The following is a 24,140-nucleotide window of genomic DNA, read 5'->3' on the forward strand; positions in this document are numbered from 1 at the left end:
CACACCGCCCCCGACACTCCAGTGAAGCGCACCGACCCCAACGCCTCTCTCCTGGGTGGCTGTAAACAGTCGAGAACGGGCCCGAGGCCCAGCCCTCGCCGCCACCGGTGAATCGGACTTGCACTTAAACAATGTACAACTGGGTCGTGCTACGATCACTCGCTGTTGGACGGCACACCACGCTCAGCTACCCCTGACGGGGCAGACTCCAGCTTCTCAGACAGGGAGCTAGTACGTACGTAGCCATGAGGAGTGGAGAGGCAAGAGAACCTGCCTGACGTGGAGCGAGCAAACACTCTCACGATGCACGGAGCTTCAGTCGGACTCGGACGGCCGACACCCGGGTTGCTAAGACCCACTCGCGTGGTTCTTGGCTGTCAAGATGCTCTCACATAGGGGTTGCTAGGGACCAACACGTGGCGCTTGGTTGCTAGGGTCTACTCACTGAGATCCCGGTTACTAGGGCCTACTCGTGTCTTTGGGTGTTTTTGAGCTGCGATTGGGCACTCTGAGATGACAAGCGTTACGTATTTCCGGTTCCGACAGTCTGGAGCGGACGCTGAGGATGGATGGCGGCGGTTCGGTGCGGGAGGGTAAGTGTTCCTGCGACAGGGCGCGGACCCATCGACCCACGGTAGGCTCTCCTCCTCCCGGCACCGTTGTATGGCTCCTGGAGGATGCTGTGCGCAGGCGGCAGCGGGACGCTGGTCTCTCGGTTGGAGAGAAAGGAGTGCTCGGCTGAGTACCTCCAGCATTTTGCGTGTGTTGCTCGGAGTTCAGAGCCGTGAGGTGGGGCGGAGAGAAAGATCAGGGACCACTCGGTGGATCAGAGAACAAAACAGAACTGCGTAGGAACCGGCCTTTCGGGCCACCATGTTTGGGCTGAAGAAATTGCCAACTTAATACACATCTCTTCTACCTGTATGATCCATGTGTTCCCTCCCCCCTCCCCGCCTATCTAAACAACCTATTAAACCCATCTGATTCCACCACCTCTTCTGGCAATGCGTTTCTCTGTAAAAATAAATCGCCTTGCGTTTCTCCTTTGAACTTGCCGCCTCTCACCTGAAGTCTTCTAGTTCATGATATTACTACACAGGGGAATGTATTCTGCCGGTTTAGCTTATCTACCAGCCTCTGATGCTCCAGAGAAAACAGCTCAGTTTTACCCAATCTCTCCTTGTAACACATTCCCTCTGATCTGGGCAGCAACTTGGTGAACCACTTCTGCACCCTCTTCAAAGTCTCCATGTTCTTCTCCATTTAACTAACATTTTTGTATAGCTGAAGCATAACTTATGAAGTTTTATACACAATAGCCTGACTCCTGAAAGCTGGTGTTCCATATGTTGCCTTTTCCCACACCGTCTATTTACTTTGCCTCTTTCAGGGAGTATGGACGTCGATATTGCTAAGGGTTCTGCCATTAACTATACACTGTCCTCCCCAAAGTGCAGTACATTACATGTGCTTGGATTAAACTCCATCTGCCATTTTCCTCACACATATCTGTAACTGATCTATAAGCTTTGATAGCCCCCTATGCTATTTGTGTGTTGTCTGCAAATTTACTAACCTATCCACCTGCATTTCATGCAAGTTACATGTGCATGTGGCACTCAGCAGAGACCACAGCATTGACCCCTGTGGAATACCACTGATCACAGACTTCCAGCTAGTTTAAAACCCGTCCACCTTTACTCTCTGTTTGCTATGGGCAAGCAAATTTTGAATCCAAACTAACAATTCAAAGGAAAAGTAATATACTCAAAAATGCTGGAGAAACTCGGCAGGCCAGGCAGCATCTGTGGAAAAGAGTACGGTTGAGGCTGAGGCCCTTGTCTCGAAGAAGTTGATCGTTTACTCTTTTCCATTGATGCTGCCTGGCCTGCTGAGTTCCTCCAGCATTTTGTGTGCTACTTGGATTAACAACATCTGCAGATTTTCTCTTGTTTGTAATGCAAAGTTGAGTTTATTGTCACCTGCACTAGCACAGGTGTAATGAAAAACTTACTTGCTGCAGCATCACTGGCACATAACATCATGTAAGCAGCATTCACAGGGAAAACAAAAAATAAACATAAAATATACACATTTTGTATAAAACTCAGTTGGAACAAAAACAACAAGGTCCATGTTTAGTACAAAGTGGTTATTGTTTGGCTACATTAGTGATTCGGATTTTGCTTGTTTGTTCAAGAATCACCTAGCGGATTCTGTGCCTTGTATCTCCTGGATCAGCGTGCAGTGAGGGACTTTTTCCAATGGGATGCTGATGGAAAACAGTTCAGAAATAGAACATCAGTGATCTGATTGGTGGAGTGGATTTGGAGGGTTGACTGGTCTCAACCCATCCTGCTCGCTGTTGTTGTCTTTTCCCACCAGTTGGTAGCAGCGCAGTAGGAGATGCATTGGTCCTGGGAGCAATGTGATCAGCCATCTCCAGTCTGCGATTTTCCCCTGCATAGAGAGGACAGGTGCTCGTATCTACCCAGCCTCATTTCCTGTGTCCTTCCTTTCTCCTGCAGAGCTTTCCACCCTCTCCTTTGAGGAGTTGCAGGAGCTGCAGAGTAAGGTTGGGCTCAAGGTGTACAATCAGATAGTGTGTGACTCGGGGAAGGAGCAGCAGAAGCAGCAACAGAAGTGTTCCCAGAAGGACGGGTGAGTGACACGGAGCAGACTTCCGCTCACAGATACACACCGGTGTACGATGAAGGTGGCAGCACAGGGATATGGGATACCAGCCTTCATTGGCTGGGGAACAGAATATGGGAGCAGGGAGGTCTTGGTGCAACCATTAAAAGCATTGGTTCAACCACAACTAGAGTATTGTGTGTTTCTGGTCACACACCACGGGAAGGATGTGATTGCACAAGAGAGGGTTCAGAGGCAATTCACCAGGGCTTTGCCTCAAATAGAACATTTCAGGAGGAATTGGAGAGGTTGGATCTGTTTTCCTCTGCAATGGAGGAAGTTAAGAGGGAACCTGATGGACACGTAGAAATTTGTGAGGTGCCTAGATTGCAAGAAACCTTTCCCCATTGCAGAGGTATCTAAAACCAGATGGCATACGTCTTAGATGAGTAAGGGGTTCAAGAGGGGATTTTTTCCCCCAGAGGGTAGTTGGAATCTGAAATGCACTCTCTGAGGGGCGGTGGAGGCAGAGGCTCTTACAATATTGGATGAGGCAAATACCAGTGGATGTGATTAGTTCAGGTTAAATATCTGATGAGTGACATGTACATGTGGGCCAAAGACTTGTTTCTGTGCCATATCACTGCTGCCTTCTTACTGACCCGTCTGTCCCTCCCAGGCCCCTGGAGATGTCATCGAAGCAGCCAATGCCATTCCTGAGGAGACCAGCCGCTATGAAGAAGAGGGTGAGTAGGAACTGGGAGGTGATGTGTTGTCGTGAGGTGGGGAGAGTAGAGTGTGTGAGGGTAGTGGCTCGTACCAGTCCCACTGCTGCAGTCGGGACAGTGTTTCCTGACACCTTCTGCGCGGCAAATCTGTGCCCCATTTCTATATATACCCTGGCAGTAGGAATGTTAGTTTTGGGGCTGGGTAGGTAGTGCAGTCTCCAGGGGCTGAGGGGGGGCTGGTTGTCATTCAACGGTAAGGACAGTTCAGGGGCAGGTGGAGGTCCAGCTAGGGAGGGTAGCGGCCAGGTGTCGCAGGTTTTGGGATACACCCCTCCCCCAGTGTTTCTGGCTGCGGTGATTCCAGGATGGGAGGGTGTTGTTGGAGGGGAGTGTGAATCCTCATGTTGAGCCTTTTGCCATTGGCAGGTGGTGAGGGATCCCCGATTTGATGATCTGTCCGGTGACTACAACCCCGAGATCTTTGACAAAACCTATGCCTTCCTCACCGAGGTCCGGAGTAAAGAGAAAGAGGTGAGTGAGGCTGGGAGGGAAGGTGGGAGAGCTGTCTCATTGGAGGGGAGTAGGGGACGAAAGAATGGATTTGTCATCATTGGAGTGAAACGTATGTCTCTTAACAGTATGCTGATATAAACCAAGCCAGATCTATCACGATGAACTGAAAGTTGAAGGTAATTATGAATATTCAGCAGGCTGTTGGCAGAAATTTAAGAAAAGGGACCGTTTGACATTTTTAAAGATTTGTGGTGATAACACATCTGCTGATCATGAAGCAGCAGACAAATACTCGTCACTGATGAAAATCTAACATCAGAACAAGTCTACAGTGCTGGTTGTTTTTATACCTTACGTAAAATACAAATACAAGTTACCCCCGCTATCCAAAAGTAGAGTGTTCCTTTGAAACCTTTCGTAAGCCGAAATGCGTAAAGCAAAGAAGCAATTACCATTAATTTATATGGGAAAAATTTCTGAGCGTTCCCAGACCCATAAAATAACCTACCAAATCATACCAAATAGCACGTAAAACCTAAAATAAAGCTAACATATAGTAAAAGCAGGAATGATATGATAAATATACAGCCTTTATCAAGTAGAAATAATGTATGTACAGTGTAGTTTCACTTATCAGAATTGGGAAGATTTAGCCAAAACCGATTTGTAGTAAATAATCGGCACATACATGCATGCGCACATACCTGCCCGCACAAGGCTTCACGGTCATGGTAGTCTTTCTCGGGGTAAACACAAGTTTAAAGCGGGCACCTTTTCTCATAAAAGTGAAAATCCTCTTTGGATTTCTTTCGGTTAGCGGAAACAGGTACTATTGTAGGTCTTCTGTAAAAGTGAAGCGACGTAAAGTGAACTTTCGTAAAGCGGGGGACACCTGTAGTGTTCGTGTAAACTTTTAATCAAAACATGGCTTCGTAGGTGGAGACTGAAAGAGCGCCATTGTTTGTTGTTGTTCTGCAGCTGATTCAGGTATTCTCCCGATGCTGCTTTTGTTCCCCTGCACACATAATTTCATTACATTAATGGTATGTAATAATTTTACTGTTAAGTACATACAGTACAAGTAATGAACAAGTGAAAGACAAAGACTGCTTACCAGTAGCACAGAAATTCAGGGTCGGAAATGATGGTGATCCCAAGCTATCTCATTATATGTTTCAAAATCCAAAACACTTCTGTCCCCAAGTATTTTGGATAAGGGCTACTCAACCTGAATATTTTTTTTATGTGAGGGGACCAAAACTGTGCACAGTATGTCAGATGTGGCCTCATCAATGCAACTATATCAAAACCTCCCCATGTTTAAACACCAAACCCTTTACAATGAGGGCAAACACGTCATTTGCCTTCTTAACTCTATTGGGAATTCCTTCTAACTTTTGGTGATTCATGCGCTAGAACATCTAGATCTCTCTGAGCCACTCACTTGCAGTCTCTCCCTATTTAGATAATAGGTCTTTTGATTTCTCTAACTGGAGTGCATGACCTCACATTTTCCCACATTAAACCCATTTGCCAGGTTTTCATTGTCTCTATATCCTGTTTCAAAATCACTATGCCTTTGTCACAACATGTTTTTCTACTAGCTTTCATATCATCAGCAAACTTGGAAAACTTTTTTCTTGTTCCCTCCTCTGGATATAAGCCATTACAGGCCAAGAAAGAATTCTTGTGGTACTCCACCAGCTATATCCCTCCAGCCTGCAAACGATCCATTTATTCCAACAACGTCCCAGCCAGTTTTCAAACCATGCTAACATAATACCTTGGCCTCTTAATTTATGCGCCAGTTTCTATGGCATACTGTTAAATGCCTTTTGGAAGCTAATTACATTACCTCTACAAGTTCAACTCTCTCAACTCTCTTTGTCCCATCCCCAAAGTATTCAACTCAATTTGTTACTCGTGATTTACCTTTTATACAACATTAACAGGGTTTGATTATATTTAGCTTTTCTAATTGTTTGGTTATTTCCTTTTGATTGCCATCTCGAGCACCTTGCTAGTTAGTTCTTTAATTGGCCTGTAGTTTCCCACCTTCTGTCATTCTCCCTTTTTGAACATTGACTAATTTCCCATTTTCTGGTACCTCCTAGAAATTAGTGAGTTTTGTAGAATTTCATCCATTGGGTCCACTCTCCCTGCAGTCACATCTTTTCAGACTCCTGTCTACAGGCCTCTGGGTCCTGGTGACTTATCCACCTTTACATCTGTGAGTTGCTCTAATACTCTGTCCTTTGTGGTTCCGATCTTTACAAGTTCCCCTCTGTTAGAAAGCAGTCCATCTGTTATCATGGGGTAGTTGCAGTTCTTCATGAAGATTGATGCAAAAGGTTTATTTAACATATCTGCCATTTGCTTGTTATGAATTCACCAGCTTTGTTTTCTAGCAGACCGACACGTAGTCGCTGGCTGCTTATCTATACATGGAAACTCTGTCTGATGTGATATTACACACAAATTCTTTTCTCAAAATGATTTTTTTCTTCCTTATGAGCTCTTTAATCCTTTACTACGAAATCCTAAATCCTCCCAGTCCTCTGCCTTGCCACCAGCTGTTGCTGCCTTGTCTGGCCTACTTTTCAATTCAATATTTCCTTTGTCCTCCTCTGCTAACCACAGATTAATTCTCATGGGATCCTCTTTCTAATTGAGAAATTCCTGCTGAGTGTTACAGATCAGCTGTTTGAATATCTGCCATTTGTGTTCCTTTGGTCTTGTCTCTCAGCTTATTTTCCCATCTTGGACAGCTCTGCCTTTATTAAAATTGTCTTTTTTTTAAATTGAAATCAGTAGTTTTAATCCTGTGGCTTTCACCCTCAAAATGCATCTGGAATTCTATCATTTATTATGGTCAGTGGCCTCTAACCACAAGATCTCTTTAATCCTTCCTCATTACTCATGACCAAACCTAAAATAGCTTGTTCACTTGTAGGTTCTACTAGTTTGGTTTGTCCAATTAGCACGTAGATTGCAATCTCCCATGACAACTGCAGTTCCTTTTAGTTATGCCCTAGGCATTTCCTCATTTATGCTCCCTCCCATTTGGAGGTCACATTTTCGGGGCCCGCACACTAATCCCAGCTATGTTGTCATTCATCTGCTACTCATGGTTGCAAGACAAAGCAGTTCTACATTACAGCCTCTATATCACAGCTGCTCATATACCCTGCCTCCTTTCACTTTTGGCCTATTCTTCTAGAATATTGAGCATCCAGTCCTTGGCACTGTGACAATGTCTCTGTAATCAAATCAAATGTTACTGTCTGTGCTGTCACAATATTTCAGCTGTTCCTCTCCAATCTTTTATAAAGTTCTGCCAGAAAAATCTAAAAAAGAGGGTGGCATGGCTTTACCTAACTTTCGCTTATATTACTGGGCAGCTAATATACGTTGTGCTGCCTTCTGGTCTTTCTTCCACGGTCAACCTGAGTGCCCTAACTGGGTGGCAATGGAGTTGAGCTCCACTAAAGAATTATCTATATCTGCACTTCTTGGCTCTGCACTCCCTAGTAGTCTGCCCAGATCAATAGCTAATCCTCTGGTTAGACACACTTTGCGTATATGGGCTCAGTTCAGGAAATGCTATGGTTTCCAGGGGTTTTCCATTTCTAGCCCTGTCGCACATAATCATCTTTTTTTACCTACCACGTTTGATTCAGCATTTCATGTTTGGTACAGGAAGGGCATTAGACATTTTGAAGATCTCTTCATTGATAACCGCTTAGCTTCTTTTCAACAGCTCTCTGTTAAGTTCAACCTGCCTAACGCTCACTTTTTCAGATATCTCCAAATCCGACACTTTACTGCTCCTTTAATTCCTAACTTTCCTGAAATGCCTGCGAAAAATGCTATGGACCTATTTCTCTCCATTAATCCACTAGGTAAAGGTTTAATTTCAATTATCCAAGATAAACTAGCAGCCTTACGACGGGCCCCTGTGGATAAAATTAAAATGGCCTGGGAGCAGGATTTAAATATCTCCTTATCCGAGGAGAGCTGGGACTCAGTTCTCAAACCGGTTAACTCAACCTCTCTTTGTGCTCGCCATTGTCTCTTACAGTTTAAGATTGTTCATAGAGCCCATATGTCTAAATCTAAACTATCTCGATTCTACCCTGGCATTAGTCCGCTCTGTGATAAATGCAAGAGGGGCGTGGCCTCTCTCATCCATATGTACTGGTTCTGTCCTAGCTTGGAGAAATTCTGGAAAGATGTCTTCACTACACTATCGGGTATTCTGAATCAGCACCTAGAACCTAACCCCTTAATTGCTCTGTTCGGTTTTTGGGGCGAGACAGATTTATGTCTGGGTCCGACCAAATGCCGAATACTATCCTTTGCCTCTCTCCTGGCGAGACGCTTGATCCTCCTTAGATGGAGAGATGTTGCCCCGCCCACTCATGTGCAATGGCTTAACGACATTATGGCCTGCTTGGACCTCGAAAAAATTCATTATTCAGTTCTCAATTCGGATTTAAAGTTCCATAAGGTCTGGGGGCCTTTTATCGAGTACTTTCATAACCTTCCTCTTGACTAGGGTTTTTTTTTCTTTTCGGTCCCTTGCTTTCAGCTCCCTTTTTTTTCTGGTAGTAGGCATTATTATCCTCTGTTGCTAAGTGTATTCACAGTCTGGGAGTTTGACTGTCCGGACTTATACTCTCTATATTGTGTGGTGGTTGGTCTGGAATTGTTGTTTTTTTTCTTGCGTTGTGGGGTTTGGGGAGGACACTAAGCTCACTTGTCTTTAATTTAGGTGCTTTTTTGTTAAATTCTCTTCCTTTGTAGCATATTGTTATTGTATGCTTAACCTTGCTCTGTATTAATGCTCCTCACTGGGATTTGGGGTTTTTAATTTTGTAAAATGTTTTGAAAAACTAATAAAAATTTTTTTTAAAAAATAAATAAATAAAGTTCTGCCAGAACATCCCTACCTTTGTATTCAAGTATCCTGTGTGTCACCTTCGCCTTATTCACCAAGGGGGGAATTTTTGAACATGTACACCAATGTTCCTTTGTTCCTTAATATTCCCTAGAGCCCCACTATCCATTGTGTATGCCCTATCCTTGGACCTCACAAATGTTTCGCCTGCGGTTACTATATCCATCTCACCAATCTTATCCTGCAACCTTGACTACCCTCAAAGTTAACAGCACCAATAGCTTTCACGTCGTCTTCAAACTTATTGACCATATCAGTCATTGAATATAGGATATTGTGTTACAGTTGTGCAAGTCGTTGGTGAGGCTGCACTTGGGAGTACTGTATACAGTTTTGGTCACCCTAGTATTAGAAAATGCTTTGTTAAACTGTAGAGTGCAGATAAGATTTACAATGATGTTGCCACAAGGAAAGGTTACAAGGAGAGGTTGGTCAAGTTTGGTCTTTATTCTTGGGAATGTAGGAGAATCAGTAATGACATTAACAAAATGTTTAAAGTTTGAGAGGCATAGATGGAGTAGGCTGACGGTATCTCTCCCAAGGTTCAAATGTCTAATACCAGAGGGTGTGCATTTAAGGTGAGAGGGGGTAAGTTCAAAGGAGATGTGGGGGGCAAGTTTTTTTTACGCAGAGAATGTGTGAATGCACTGGAATGCACTGTTCAAGGTGGTGATAGAGGTAGATATATTCAGGATTTTTAAGGGATATTTAGATAGGTACATAAATATGAGGGAAATGAAACTATATGGATATTGTGCAGGTAAAAGGGATTAGTTTGATTGCCCATTTGATTACTAATTTAATTGGTTCTATACAACATTGTGGGCCAATGGGTCTGTTCCTATGATGTACTGTTCTATATTCTGTAAGGTGGAGAGTAACAGTTTTTCCGCGCCATGGGAAAGTCAAAACCTATAAAAGGACATAGTTGTAGCATAAGGGGGATGGCAAAAATACAGTCAAATTGATCCGAAAGGACCCCTCTCCCTGCTAATCCCATCTCTCCAAGTGTAGGTTAACCCTATCCTGAAGAATGTTTTCCTTTAACTTCCCAGTCACTGGCATTAGACTTGCAGGTCTGGAGCTTCCTTGCTGATCGCTGCCCTTCTCTGAAGGAACTACATTTGCTGCCCTCCTGTCATCTGGCGCCTCACCTGTAGCCAGTAATGATGTAAATCTCTGTCAGGATCCCAGCAGTCTCCTCCCTTGCCTCCCACTGCATCCAGGGATATATTACATTAAACCCTGGAGATTTATCCATCTTTTAATTCTGCAAAGACATTCATTCTTAATGATAACGTATTTCCAGAATGTTGCAGTCCTTTATCTGAAAACTGTAATGTCTTTCTCATTCAGGGCAGATGAGAAGTATTAATTTCAGACCTTACTCATGTCGTTGTTCCATGGACAGATTGTCATTTTAACACAGTTTAGCAAAGGAACACATCGGCTTCCACCTTCCCTGGCAGCACGTTCCAGGCATCTACCACTTAAAAAAATAATTGCTCCACACAATTTCCTTAAACTTTCCCCTTCTCATCTTTAAAAACTTGTCCTCTATTATTCAAAGGGAGGAAAGGGGCCACAGTGGTTGACAAAGGAAGTCAGAGATTGCATAGCATTAAAAAAAAGGAAGTATGACAGAGCTAAGGTGAGTGGGAGGACAGATGATTGGGAAGTTTTTAAGGAACAACAGAACTTAACTAAAAAGACAATACGGGGAGAAAAAATGAGGTACGAACGCAAGCTAGCCAGGAATATAAAGGAAGATAGCAAAAGCTTTTTTTAGGTATGTGAAGAGAAAGAAGATAGTTAAGAACAATGTTGGGCCCTTGAAGAATGAATTGGGTGAAATTGTTATGGGAAACAGAGAAATGGCAGAAGAATTTAATGAGTACTTTAGATCTGTTTTCACTAAGGAAGACACATGCAATCTCCCAGATGTATGGATGGGACAAGGACATAGGGTAACAGAGGAAATGAAACAGATTGACATTAGGAAGGAAACGGATATGAGAAGACTGATGGGACTGAAGGCTGACAAATCCCCAGGTCCAGATGGTCTGCATCCTAGGGTACTAAAGGAGGTGGCCCTGGAAATTGCGGATGCATTGGTAATCATTTTCCAATGTTCCTTAGATTCAGGATCAGTTCCTGAGGATTGGAGAATGGCTAATGTTATCCCACTTTTTTAAGAAAGGAGGGAGGGAGAAAACAGAGAACTATCGACCTGTCAGCCTGACATCGGTGGTGGGGAAGATGCTAGAGTCCATTATTAAGGATGAAATAGTGGCATATCTAGATAGCAGTGATAGGATCGGGCCGAGCCAGCATGGATTTACCAAGGGTAAATCATGCTTGACTAATCTGTTGGTGTTTTTCGAGGATGTAACCAGGAAGTTAGACGGGGGAGATCTAGTGGATGTAGTGTACCTCGATTTTCAGAAGGCATTTGATAAGGTCCCACATAGGAGATTGGTGGGTAAAATCAAAGCTCAGGGCATCGGGGGGAAGACATTGGCATGGATAGAAAACTGGTTGGCAGATAGAAAGCAAAGGGTAGCGGTGAATGGGTGTTTCTCAGAATGGCAGGTGGTGACTAGTGGGGTGCCACAGGGCTCGGTATTGGGACCACAGCTGTTTGCAATTTACGTCAACGATTTGGATGAAGGCGTTGAAAATAACATCAGCAAATTTGCTGATGATACTAAGCTGGGTGGCAGTGTGACGTGATGAGGATGTTAGGAGAATTCAGGGTGACTTGAATAGGCTGGGTGAGTGGGCAGATACTTGGCAGATGACGTTTAATGTGAATAAGTGTGAGGTTATCCACTTTGGGAGTAAGAACAGGAAGGCAGATTATTATCTGAACGGTGTAGAGTTAGGTAAGGGAGAAATACAAAGAGATCTAGGAGTCCTTGTTCATCAGTCACTGAAGGTGAATGAGCAAGTGCAGCAGGCAGTGAAGAAGGCTAATGGAATGTTGGCCTTTATTACAAAGGGAATTGAGTACAAGAGCAAGGAAATCCTTTTGCATTTGTACAGGGCCCTGGTGAGACCACACCTGGAGTATTGTGTACAGTTTTGGTCTCCAGGGTTAAAGAAGGACATCCTGGCTGTAGAGGAAGTGCAGCGTAGATTCATGAGGTTAATTCCTGGGATGTCTGGACTGTCTTACACAGAGAGGTTAGAGAGACTGGGCTTGTACACGCTGGAATTAAGGAGATTGAGAGGGGTTCTGATTGAAACATATAAGATTATTAAGGGATTGGACAAGATAGAGGCAGGAAATATGTTTCAGATGCTGGGAGAGTCCAGTACCAGAAGGCATGGTTTGAGAATAAGGGGTAGGTCATTTAGGACAGAGTTAAGGAAAAACTTCTCCCAGAGAGTTGTGGGGGTCTGGAATGCACTGCCTCGGAAGGTATTGGAGGCCAATTCTCTGGATGCTTTCAAGAAGGAGCTAGATAGGTATCTTATGGATAGGGGAATCAAGGGATATGGGGACAAGGCAGGAACCGGGTATTGATAGTAGTTGATCAGCCATGATCTCAAAATGGCGGTGCAGGCTCGAAGGGCCGAATGGTCTACTTCTGCACCTATTGTCTATTGTCTATTTGATCTCCAGTGGGCTCTATTCTTTGTCTGATTACCTCTGGTTCTAGATACACTTTGGAAAATGTATTGGTATTTTTCTTGGATCTTATCCTCAGTGTGTGTTGGCGCGTGGCTTAGTAGGCAAGGCATCAGACTAGTAACCTGAAGGTCACTGGTTCGAGCCTCAGCTGAGGCAGCGTGTTTGTGTCCTTGAGCAAGGCACTTAACAACACATTGCTCTGCGACGTCACCGGTGCCAAGCTGCATGGGTCCTAGTGCCCTTCCCTTGGACAACATCGGTGGCAACTTCCGGTCTCCCATACAACCCTGCCCAGGCCTGCGCCCTGGAAACTCCAGGCGCAGATCCATGGTCTCTCGAGACCGACGGATGCCACCACATATCCTCAGTGATATTTTGTGCTCTCTTGCTGACCCTCCTTATTTTTCAATTAACCTCCCAGACCAGACTCTGGAAACATTCTGGTGAATCTTTTCTGCATCTTCTCTAGCTTAATAATGTCCTTTCTATAGTATGATGAGCAGAACAGCACACAATACTGTACTTGAGTGTGGTCTCACCAACATCTTGTAAAACAGTCGCTTGACATCCCAACTCCTGTACTTAATGCCCTCATCCAGTGAAGGCAAGCATGGCATAGGCCTGCTTCACTGACTTGTCCATCTGTGTCTGCTTTCAGTGAACTGTGTATCTGTATCCCTGAGACTCTGTTGTATGATGCTCCCCAAAGCCCTGTCATTACTGTGAAAGTCCTGTCTTCCCAAAGTGCATCCCTTTGAACTTGTCTGTGTTAAAGTCCATATGCAATTCCTTTACCACTTCCCCAGTTGATATAGATCCTACACAATTTACCTTAACAGTCTTCACTGTCTACCATGCCACCAATGTTAGTGTCATTTCCAAACTTACTAATCATGCCACCTAGACTCTCATCCAAATCTTTAATGATGACAAACAGCAGTAGACCCATTTATAACGAGAGATTGGGTAGACTGGGTTTATTCTGACTAGAGTGTATGAGACTGAGGGGCAACCTTTTGAGGAATTAGATGATCAGAATCTTTTTCCTTGGGTGGGGAGTCTAGAGCTAGAGGGCACAGATTGAATGTGAGAGGGGGAGAAATTTAGAAGAGATCTGAGGGGTAAAGTTTTCACGTAGTGAGCTGTCAGCAGAGGTGTAGAGATTGATTCAGTTACAGCATTTAAAAGATATTTGGACAGCTATGTGGAGAGGAAAGGCATAGACTGGTATAGGTCTAATGCAGGCAAGTGGATTTAATATAAATCTGTGGCCATGGGCTGAAATGGCATGTTTTCTGCAGTCTGATTTTTTAACATAGAGGTTAGCCTCCACACCCCACTCCAATTCAGGGCCTTAATTTCTAGACAATCCTTGCCCTCCTGAACATACTTTAATAATTCTGGTCCCTCTTTGACTTTCACTAAAAGCAAATCCAGTTAATGGGGAAGTAGAAATCCCCTACTAATGGAAGCCTGCTGCTGTCTGTGATTTGTCCATACATCTGTTTCTGTATCTTCTCTAGGGACACCTGCAAATTACTCCTTTTTGTCATAGAGTCAAAGGGAATCAGTCAGAGGACACTACAGCATAGAAACAGGCCCTTTGGCCCATCTGGACTGTGCCCTACTCTTATTCTTCCTCCCATCAACCTTCACCTGGACCATAGGCATCCATACCCTTCCCATCCATGTACTTATCCAAACTTCTCTTAAATGTTGCATCTACCACTTTCACACTTGCACCACCTTCTGAGTGAAGAGGTTTTCCTTAAATATTTCATCTTTCATTCTTAACCTATGACCCTTTAGTTCTAGACTCTCACCGAACTCCAGTGGAAAAATGCTTCTTGCATTTGCCCTATCTATGCTTCTCATGATTTCAATCAGATCTCTGTCATCTTTCTACACTCCAGTGGGTAAAAAACCCTGTAACTCAGGTCCTCAAGTCCTGGCAACATCCTTGTAATTTTCCTTGTACTTTCAAACTTATTGGTATCTTTTCATTTAGGTAGGTGACCAAAGCCGCACATAATATTCCAAATTTGATCTCATCAATGACTTGTACATCTTCAACATAACATTCCAAGCTCCTAATTTAATTTTTCCCACACAGACTAGGTTTTGGTTTAGAGCAGCCAGTTAATCTCCTGATCCTGCATATCTGGGTTGTGGGAGGAAATATAGGAAGCCCACATGGTCACAGGAAGATTGTGCAGCCTCCACTCAGATGAAATCGGAGGTTGTGATCGCGGCTGGATTTCTGAGCTGTTAGCTGTGCCACGCGTGACTGGAAGGAGGGACCGAGTGTATTGGTGGAGAGTGCATATCCCACTGTGTAGGGGTGGGATGGAGGAACACAGTGTGGATTGGGTTGTGAGGCTGAAAAGCTTGGAGTTGTATGTCTGATCTCAGACCCTCTCATCCTCTCTGCAGATCATTAAGCGGAAGCTACGGAAGGTGAAGAAGGAAAAAAGCAAGAAGCAGCTCGAGTATGTGTTACAGAGGATGGTAAGTGAAGGGATGGGCATGCTTGTTCAAGGCAAGGCTGGCAGTACAAAGAGACCGCACTAAACTTTACCATGGAGAGCTCAGATGACCTGGATTTTAATGCTGATGTCCAGAAGAGATCCTTTCAACTGGCATGGCCTTCATTCACCACTGTTTTACAGTCAGGTAGCACTGTATGACTCAGGGAGTGTATGATGGAACAGTGTAGAGGGAGTTTCACTCTCTCTGACCCAGGCAGTGTATGATGGAACAGTGTAGAGGGAGTTTCACTCTCTGTGACTCAGGGAGTGTATGATGGAACAGTGTAGAGGGAGTTTCACTCTCTGTGACTCAGGGAGTGTATGATGGAACAGTGTTGAGGGAGTTTCACTCTCTCTGACCCAAGGAGTGTATGATGGAACAGTGTAGAGGGAGTTTCACTCTCTCTGACCCAAGGAGTGTATGATGGAATAGTGTAGAGGGAGTTTCACTCTCTCTGACCCAGGCAGTGTATGATGGAACAGTGTAGAGGGAGTTTCACTCTCTCTGACCCAGGAAGTGTATGATGGAACAGTGTAGAGGGAGTTTCACTCTCTCTGACCCAGGAAGTGTATGATGGAACAGTGTAGAGGGAGTTTCACTCTCTGTGACTCAGGGAGTGTATGATGGAACAGTGTAGAGGGAGTTTCACTCTCTGTGACTCAGGGAGTGTATGATGGAACAGTGTTGAGGGAGTTTCACTCTCTCTGACCCAGGCAGTGTATGATGGAACAGTGTAGAGGGAGTTTCACTCTCTCTGACCCAAGGAGTGTATGATGGAACAGTGTAGAGGGAGTTTCACTCTCTCTGACCCAAGGAGTGTATGATGGAATAGTGTAGAGGGAGTTTCACTCTCTCTGACCCAGGCAGTGTATGATGGAACAGTGTAGAGGGAGTTTCACTCTCTCTGACCCAGGAAGTGTATGATGGAACAGTGTAGAGGGAGTTTCACTCTCTGTGACCCAGGCAGTGTATGATGGAACAGTGTAGAGGGAGTTTCACTCTCTCTGACCCAAGGAGTGTATGATGGAACAGTGTAGAGGGAGTTTCACTCTCTGTGATCCAGGGAGTGTATGATGGAACAGTGTAGAGGGAGTTTCACTCTCTCTGACTCAGGGAATGTATGATAGAATATAGGGAGCTTCACTTTATCTGATCATGGATCTGTGTAGAGGGAGCTTCACTTTGTGTCTAACCACTGGAGTGTGTGATGGGACAGGGTAGAGGGAGCTTCACTCTGTGTCTGACCCAGGGAGTGTGTGATAGAATATAGGGAGCTTCACTTTATCTGATCATGGATCTGTGTAGAGGGAGCTTCACTCTGTGTCTAACCCCTGGAGTGTGTGATGGGGACAGGGTAGATCTATTGGGATCTACCAATATTGGGATCTATTGGGATAGGATCCCTCCTTTTTTTAGGGTGGGAATTCTGCTGAATTCACATCACTCATGACTGTGATAGCTAGGTAACTGGTGTTTCTCTTTTGTTTTCTTTCTGCCTATTCTGATTGGTCAAGTGTTTAAAATCAAGGCACGTTAATGTGAGCAAGGTCTGTACTCCTCATGGTAAAACCTAATACAAAGTAATTCGGGCAGTAAATAAAATTAATTGATTAGGACAAATGACTGGGCAGGTGAAGTATGGTGCTGCCACATGTGGAAGCTGGTGGGCGTCATTATGATTAACAGTGACCATGTTTGAGGAACTTCGGTTCATAGCCGTGAGTTGGTGTTTGAGCTCCAACCTCGTCAGTGCATCAGGGTGGGGAGAGGAGGTGGATCTAATGACATAGACATGGTATTATACTAATAGTAGGCTTGCTGTCTCTAAATTAACCAATGGTCCGGACAGGAAGGTGTAACTGCAGAAGAAGCAGATAGAGGTTCCTTGTGAGAGACATTGTGAAACTACCTGGGAACAGGCTGTGGTTGTATAAGTAGGAAGGATTAATAAAGGATCTTGTGGTTAAAGATCTAAGGGTAGTGACCACCATGTGATGGAGTTCTAAATGTAGTTTGAGAACGAGCACGAGAGGATCATAACCGCAGCCTTCAATGTAAATAAGAGCGATTATAATGGTATGTGGGAGGAGCTGTCCTGAGAGGTTTCGGCAAGGAGGTTGAACAGTGGTAAGGCAAGATCTTTTATTTTCCTCTGTACTCTGGGGGTTTGGGTGGGGGGTGTAGGAGAATGAGGAATGATCTCATACAGATCATTATAAGGTGGATGGTCACAGCCTCTTCCTCGAGAACCCAGGTTTATAGTGCGAGGGGTAAGATTTAACAGGGACCTGAGGGTCAAGTTTTTCCATACAGAGGATGCTGAGTATATTAGAATGAGCTGCCAGAGGAAGTGGTAGAGCAGGGTACAATTCCAATGCTTAGAAGGTATTTGAATCTGATTGTGGATAGAAAAGTTTTAGAGAAATTTGGGCCTAACACAGGCAAATGGAAATAGCTCAGGAAGGTGCCTTGGTCATTACAGACAAGTTCAGATTAAGGGCCTGTTTCTTTCCTATGACTAAATGGAGAGGGACTGCAACTGAGAGAAGTACAGAGAGATTTAGGCGTACTTGAGCATACAGAACACACACAAAATAATGGAAGAACAGTCACCACTTCAGGCAGAGACCCTTCGTCAGGATAGGTGAAGTCACCTGTTCATTTTCTTCCAAAGGCGCTAGACTTGCTGTGTTTCTCCAGCGTTTTGTGTCTGTTGCTCAATATTTCCAACATTTGCAAAATAACTTGTGTGGATAGATGTTGGGATGTTTTCACCAGTGGGACAGTCACAGACAAGAACATGCAACCTCCAAATAAGGAGCTGGTTATTAAAATGTAGGTACTTCACAACTTGTCACGGGGTGATGAATCTCCAGAATTCTTTGCCCCAGTGGATGGTGGAAGCTGAATTGTTAGAGCTATTTAAAGTTGAGGTGGATAAATATTTGATGGATCGTTGAAAGGGGGGGTGGAGAACTGGCATGGTGGGGGGAAGGCAAGTAGGGAGAACTGGCACAGGGGGTGGGGAGGGTGAGTAGGGAGAACTGGCAAGGGGGTATTGGAGAACTGGGGTGAGTAGAGAGAATTGACGAGGGGTTATGGCGATCCAGCACAGGGGAGTGGGGAGGGCAAATTGGGAGAACTGGCACAGAAGAGGAATTGAAGCCAGCTTAGATCAGCCTTGTATTGAATGGTGCAACAGGCCTGGGGGCCTGGTGGTCTACTCCTATTTTCTCGTGTATTGCAGTATGCAGCTTGTATGTGTATCTGTCTGTCTGTGTGTGCTACTAAGTGTGACACCCCATACATGTGGGGATTAGAACCAGCAGCCCAGGACGCTGCTCAGATTGGTGTGGCTTTGTTGCAGTCAGCTGACGTATCTCACTATTTCCCTCTCAGACGGACCAGGAGAAGGCACAGGAACACACACGGCAGCAGCGCGAGAGGATGAAACAATTTAAACAGGAACAGAGGCAGCGAGTTCAACAGGGAAGCAAACCCTACTTCCTCAAGAAATGTAAGTGTGGTGGGGAGTGACAGGTTTGTCTAAACACAGTGCCAACCCTCACCAGGGAAGGGACTGTTCCCACAGCAAACCCTACCGGGACTTGGATTTCAGAAGCTGACCCTCACCCTGGGTGGTTCTGTTATTACATGGCATGTTGTGTCCCGCACTTACCTGACTGATTTCTGCCTGTCTTCCTCTCTCAGCCGAGCTGCGGACACTGGCGCTGGCAGACAAGTACCGGCTGCTGAAGCGGAGTGGCAAGCTGGAGAACTTCCTGGAGAAGAAGAGAAAGCGGAACGCCACCAAGGATCGCCGCAAGTTGCCTGGGGCGAGAGCACGGTGAGGTGCAGCAGTTCGGACCGCTGTCCTCGTCTATGGCTGTTTGGAACTGTTTCCTGCCCCCTCGCTGGGTCAGTTCCCATCTTGGGACTCGTCACCAGTGTCACGGACTGGTTTGTTCACCGTGTTCCATCTATCACTGTGTTTACTGTTGGATTGTGCCCCACCATTCACTGTTCCCCCTCCTGGCATCTCGCCTTCTGTACAGGTTCTGTGTATAAGCTCCACTGGTTGGAAGCAGTGCTACCCACGGGTTGCATTCTACTTCAGATACCGAGCCAGGCACCCTGTTTTTGGCTGCTCGTTATCTTCATACCTGACTCCTCCGTTAGTCTCTCCTCATATGTTCAGCTTTCCATCGAACCCGTCTATTTTCATCTTCACAATCTCCCTTTGATGATAATAATAATAAAAACAAAATTTTTGGCTACCCTGTTTTGGAAGGCTGTCATCAAGCTGGAAAGAGTGCAAAGAAGCTTTAGGAGGGTGTTGCTAGCACCCCAGGGCCTGAAGTTGAACCGGCTGGGACTTTTATTCACTGAAGCATAGGGTGATCTTTGAGAGCTTTATATTATCATGAGGGATATAGATAGGATGAAAATGCAATCTTTTTCCCTAGGAAAATGGAGTCCAAAACTAAAGGACGTAGGTTTAAGGTGAGTGGTGATTGATTTACTAGTAAGTACCTGAGGGTTAACTTTTTCACCTAGACTGAGGTACAATGTAACATTTAAAAAGAAACCTAGACAGGTACATGGGTATGAAAAGCTTAGCAGGGACCCCTCAGTTAATGGGGTTTCAGGTTGGAAGCCCCTGGCTTAAAAGGATATGGGACAAATGTGGGCAAATAGGACAAGCTTAGAAGAGCATCTTGGTTAGAATGGAACTGTTGAGATCTATGGCTCCTTCACCACCTGTGTGGAGAGTTTGCCCCTTTTCTGGCCTGGATGTATTAGAAAACATAGAAAGCCTACAGCACAATACAGGCCCTTCGGCCCACAAAATTGTGCCGAACGTGTACTTACTTTAGAAATTACCTAGGGTTACCCATAGCCCTCTATTTTTCTGAGCTCCATCTACCTATCCAGGAATCTCTTAAGAGACACTATCGCGTCTGCCTCCACCACCATCGCTGGCAGTCTATTCCATGCACTCACCACTCTGCATTTTTTAAAAAAAGCAACTTACCCTGACATCTCCTCTGTACCTACTTCCAAGCACCTTAAAACTATGCCCCCTCGTGCTAGCCATTTCAGCCCTGGGAAAAAGCCTCTGACTATCCACACGATCAATACCTCTCATTATCTTGTACTACACCTAGTCATCCTCCGTTGCTCCAAGGAGAAAAGGTCAAGTTCACTCAACCTATTCTCATAAGGCATGCTCCCCAATCCAGGCAACATCCTTGTAAATCTCTTCAGCACCCTTTCTATGGTTTCCACGTCCTTACTGTAGTGAGGCGACCAGAACTGAGCACAGTACTCCAAGTGGGGGTCTGACTAGGGACTAGTATAGCTCTAATATTACCTCTGAACTTGTATAGCTGTATTGCCGACTGCCTCCTGGTGTTGTTCCAGCCATCTCCACTCATTTTCATTTTACTAGACTGGGCATAGTGGATAATCATTCTGTGTATGTGGCTCCCATTTCCTTTCCTCTGAGCCTCAGAGCCGGTCTTGGTCATTCCACTGGTAATTGGTTTATTATTGCCGCGCGCCCTGAGATACAGTGGGAAAGCCTTGTTTTGCCTACCATCCATAGAGATCATTCCTAAACACAAGTACTTTGAGGGAGTACAAGTGGTCAAGCAATAACAATGGAGAATAAATTGTTAAAATTACAGAGAAAGTGCTGTACAGGTAGAAAATAAAGTACAGTACAATGGTGATGACAATCAATTGTGAGGTCAAATTCATCTTTCTAAAAAACAAGATTAGCTTTATTTGTCACATGTACTTCAAAACATGGTAATATACAGTAAAAGGCATCATTTTGCGTCAGTGACCAATATAGCCCAACGATGTGTTGGTGGCAGCCCGCAAGTGTCACCACGCTTCCTGCCCCAATGTGCTAATCCTAACCTGTACATCCTTGGAGTGACGGAGGAATCCTGCATGCCCAGAAGAAACGCACATGGTCACGGAGAACATACAAACTCCATATTAACCTCGGTGAAATCCAACCCTGATTTTCAGGTTGCTGGTGCTATAAAGGGTTACGATAACTGATACGCTACAACAAGTGGTCATCTATTCAAGTGTCTAATAACAGCAGAATAGAAGCTGTCCATGAGCCTGGTGCTTTCAATCTTTTGTATCTTCTGCCCAGTGAAAGAAGAGAGAATGGCCAGGGTGGGTGACTGCTTTCCTGAGGCAGTGGGAAGTGGAGACAAAGTCCACGAAGGGAAGGCTGATTTCTCTGCTGTGCTGAGCCACGTTCACAACTCTCTGCAGTTTCTTATGGTTTTGGGAAGAACAGTTGTGATTCCAAGTCGCGATGTATCTGGATAGGATGCTGTCTTTAGTGGGGTCAGTGGATCACGCTGAGTTTCCTTTTCCTTCTGAGGAGGTAGAGGTGCTGCTGGAGGTACTCAGCAGGTTGAGCAGCATCTGTGGGAGGAAAGAAATTGTCAACATTTTGGGTTGAAACCCTGCATTAGGGTTGTGTGCTCCATCTTGTTTCCTAAAGTCGATGAGCAATGAGTTTTACTTTACTCGAGAGTGAGAGCAGGAGAGTTTATAACGGGTTAGTCTCGGTGCTTACTTGTACTCGTCAATGGTTCAATTTAATATCAGAGAATGCATACAGTATACAGCCTGAAATCGTTGCTCTTTACAGACATCCATGAAACGGGAAAGAAAACTGAATGAATGGCAGAAAATGTTAGAACCTCAAAGCTCCTCCTCCCCTTCCCACACACAAGCAGCAGCAAAGGCATCAATCCTCCCCTGACTTGCTTCAGCAAAAACATCAACCTCCCACTACCCTCCATGTAACCAATAACCAAGCCCCTGCAAGCCACGATCTAGAGTCCATCGAAAGCTGTTGTCCATCCCAACACTTCGACATCTTAGATAGGCTAACTCGCTCTCACTCACTAATGAGAGGGAGGAAAGAGAGAGGAGTATCACACTAGCCAGAGGAAGAGAGGAGAACAACAGCTCGCTATCTCGATGTTACAATCCACTATGACGCTTGCTTGAATTCCCCTGACTCGAGGACCGGCAGCCTCTCACTCACTACCGAGTGACAGAGATCGCTCGTGCAGAGCCTGTCTTTCGGCAGCATACACTGCCTGCCTGCTGTCCCTGTTTCAATTTGTCACCTCAGCCAGGTACTGGGACCACGTGTAGAGGCCAAACCAAATTCACTGTGGCTCAGGTGAAGGCTGGAGTCTGACGGATGGGCTTCTGAAGTTTCCTGCCACAGGGACGAGAGGGGGACATTGAGGGTGGTGAGGAGGGGTCTGAAAAGTATGGCATGTTCAAAGATGCAGGGAGGAGTGAGGTATCGAAAGGGTTGGATAGAGACTGGGTGAGATGTCACAGAGTGAGGGGAGGATGGCTATTTTGGAGAAGGTTTTAAAAAAAAAATAAATCTTGACCCATATACAGATGGAGGGAGCTATGGGTGGGAGGGTCGCTGTCTGGTACACAGGTAGAGGAAACTGGATGGAAATCCACAGGTGTATAGGCAGAGGGTTTCATCAGTCAGCGGGCCTCTATCGGGTGTACAGGTGATGATGTGTCGGGTGGAGGGAGGTGTGGGTCAGAGGACCTTTGGTGCATAGGCAGATGGAGCTCAGTAACAATGTTATTGGACCAATGTTACTGGCCCTCTGCCTGTACGCCAGAGGATTTCCATCCACAGTTTTCTTTACTTGTATAGTAGACAGAGACACTCTCACTCACAGCCCCCTCCATCTGTACATGGGCCACTTTGCAATTGTAAAGGCTGCAATAAAACATCGCACCACTAGGTGATACCACCCTCTCAATCAAAGCCTGATCAAAACCTAAAGCAGGAGAGAAACTGGAAGATGAAAATAAATGAGCTGGAATTTTTATGACAGCAGAGGCTTGCACGTAAATGCGAAGGAAGTGAGTTGCTCAAACAACAGAAGTTTCAGCATCAGCCATCCTCAGCCGGTAAGAGAATTGCCTCAAGTCTGCTGCACTGTGTATCTATCTTCATAGTGGGTGACACACAGATCAGAAAACTACAGATGTGACCTTTCTGTTCAAGAAAGGAGGAAAGTCAAGGCAGTTGGCTTACTATTCCTTTTCAGGGAAAATCCATTATTAAACAGCACATCTACAAAACAATGCCCCAAAGTCAAATCAGTATGACTTGTGAGATTGTTTTTGACAAGTTTATTAGTTATTTTAAGGATGCAATGCAGAGTGGCCAAAGGGGATGTTAGTCAAAATCAAGTTACCGTATATGTACAAGTGCAATGAAAAGCTTGTAGCACTGTTACAGAGGCATGACATCAGATAAGCAGTATTCACAGGAAAACTGAAATTTTACACTTTTTACAAGAAAACACAATTAGAACAAAAAAATGTCACTAGTGCAAAGTGATCAAAGCAGCCATAGTTACTAAACTGTAGTCATTAGGGTCCTACTGGTTGGTCCAAGAACAAAATGTTTGAAGGGAAGTAGCTGTTCTTGAATCTGTTGGTGAAGAATTGCGGCCTTCGGTACCTCCTGCCCGGTGGTAGCTACGAGAAGTTGGCATGTATAGTATTTGGATTTCAGCAGGTGTTCACTAAGGTGTCACATGAACTGATACAGACCACAGATAGAAAAAAAAGGTCAGGAGGACTTCAGTAAGGAGAGCAAATGGATGTTTCTGTGGCTATAGTGGTGTGTTGCCTTTCTAGTGCCAGGGCCAGGGATGTCTTGCAGTGGTTGTAGGACCCTCTGAAAGGGGAAGTATAAAGAGCCAGTGGTCAGGATATGTGTTAGTACTAATGACGGTAGTCAAAACAGAGATGAGGTCCTGCAACATGAGTTGGAAGCTGAATTAGAAAGCAGGACCTCAAAGGTAGTAATGTCAGGATTACACCCTATACCACATGTTGGTGAGTACAGGAACAGGGAATGGATCAGATGAATGTTGGAGAAAAAATAAATAGGTTTAAAATAGATAAATTGGTTTATTTTTGTCACAAGTCCAAGATACAGTGGAAAAACTTGTCTTGCATGTCCTTCATACCAGTTATTTCATTATAACAGTGCATTAAAAGCTGGTGCAAGGGAAAAAATAACACAGCAGAATTAAAGTGT

General features: G+C 44.8%; 1 protein-coding gene across 1 annotated transcript; it reads left to right on the forward strand.

The window, feature by feature from the left end:
* The first annotated feature begins 516 nt into the window (after positions 1–516).
* rrp36 (ribosomal RNA processing 36) lies at positions 517–19,278 on the forward strand. The gene is made up of 7 exons (XM_073056263.1): positions 517–593; positions 2,529–2,661; positions 3,314–3,380; positions 3,789–3,893; positions 14,906–14,980; positions 18,401–18,518; positions 18,713–19,278. The coding sequence occupies exons 1-7, from the start codon at positions 566–568 to the stop codon at positions 18,850–18,852; spliced, it is 666 nt and encodes a 221-aa protein (XP_072912364.1). The 5' UTR covers positions 517–565; the 3' UTR covers positions 18,853–19,278.
* The last annotated feature ends 4,862 nt before the right edge of the window (positions 19,279–24,140 follow it).

This window comes from Hemitrygon akajei, chromosome 9 (assembly GCF_048418815.1).
Source record: "Hemitrygon akajei chromosome 9, sHemAka1.3, whole genome shotgun sequence".
Classification (NCBI taxonomy): Eukaryota; Metazoa; Chordata; class Chondrichthyes; order Myliobatiformes; family Dasyatidae; genus Hemitrygon; species Hemitrygon akajei.

Excerpts from the sequence above, each read along its gene's own strand:
- rrp36 (XM_073056263.1), top strand. The coding sequence starts at position 566 with ATGGATGGCGGCGGTTCGGTGCGGGAGG. Across the intron at positions 3,381-3,788 it reads CAGCCGCTATGAAGAAGAGG|GTGGTGAGGGATCCCCGATT; the intron begins GTGAGTAGGAAC and ends TGCCATTGGCAG. Across the intron at positions 3,894-14,905 it reads TCCGGAGTAAAGAGAAAGAG|ATCATTAAGCGGAAGCTACG; the intron begins GTGAGTGAGGCT and ends TCCTCTCTGCAG.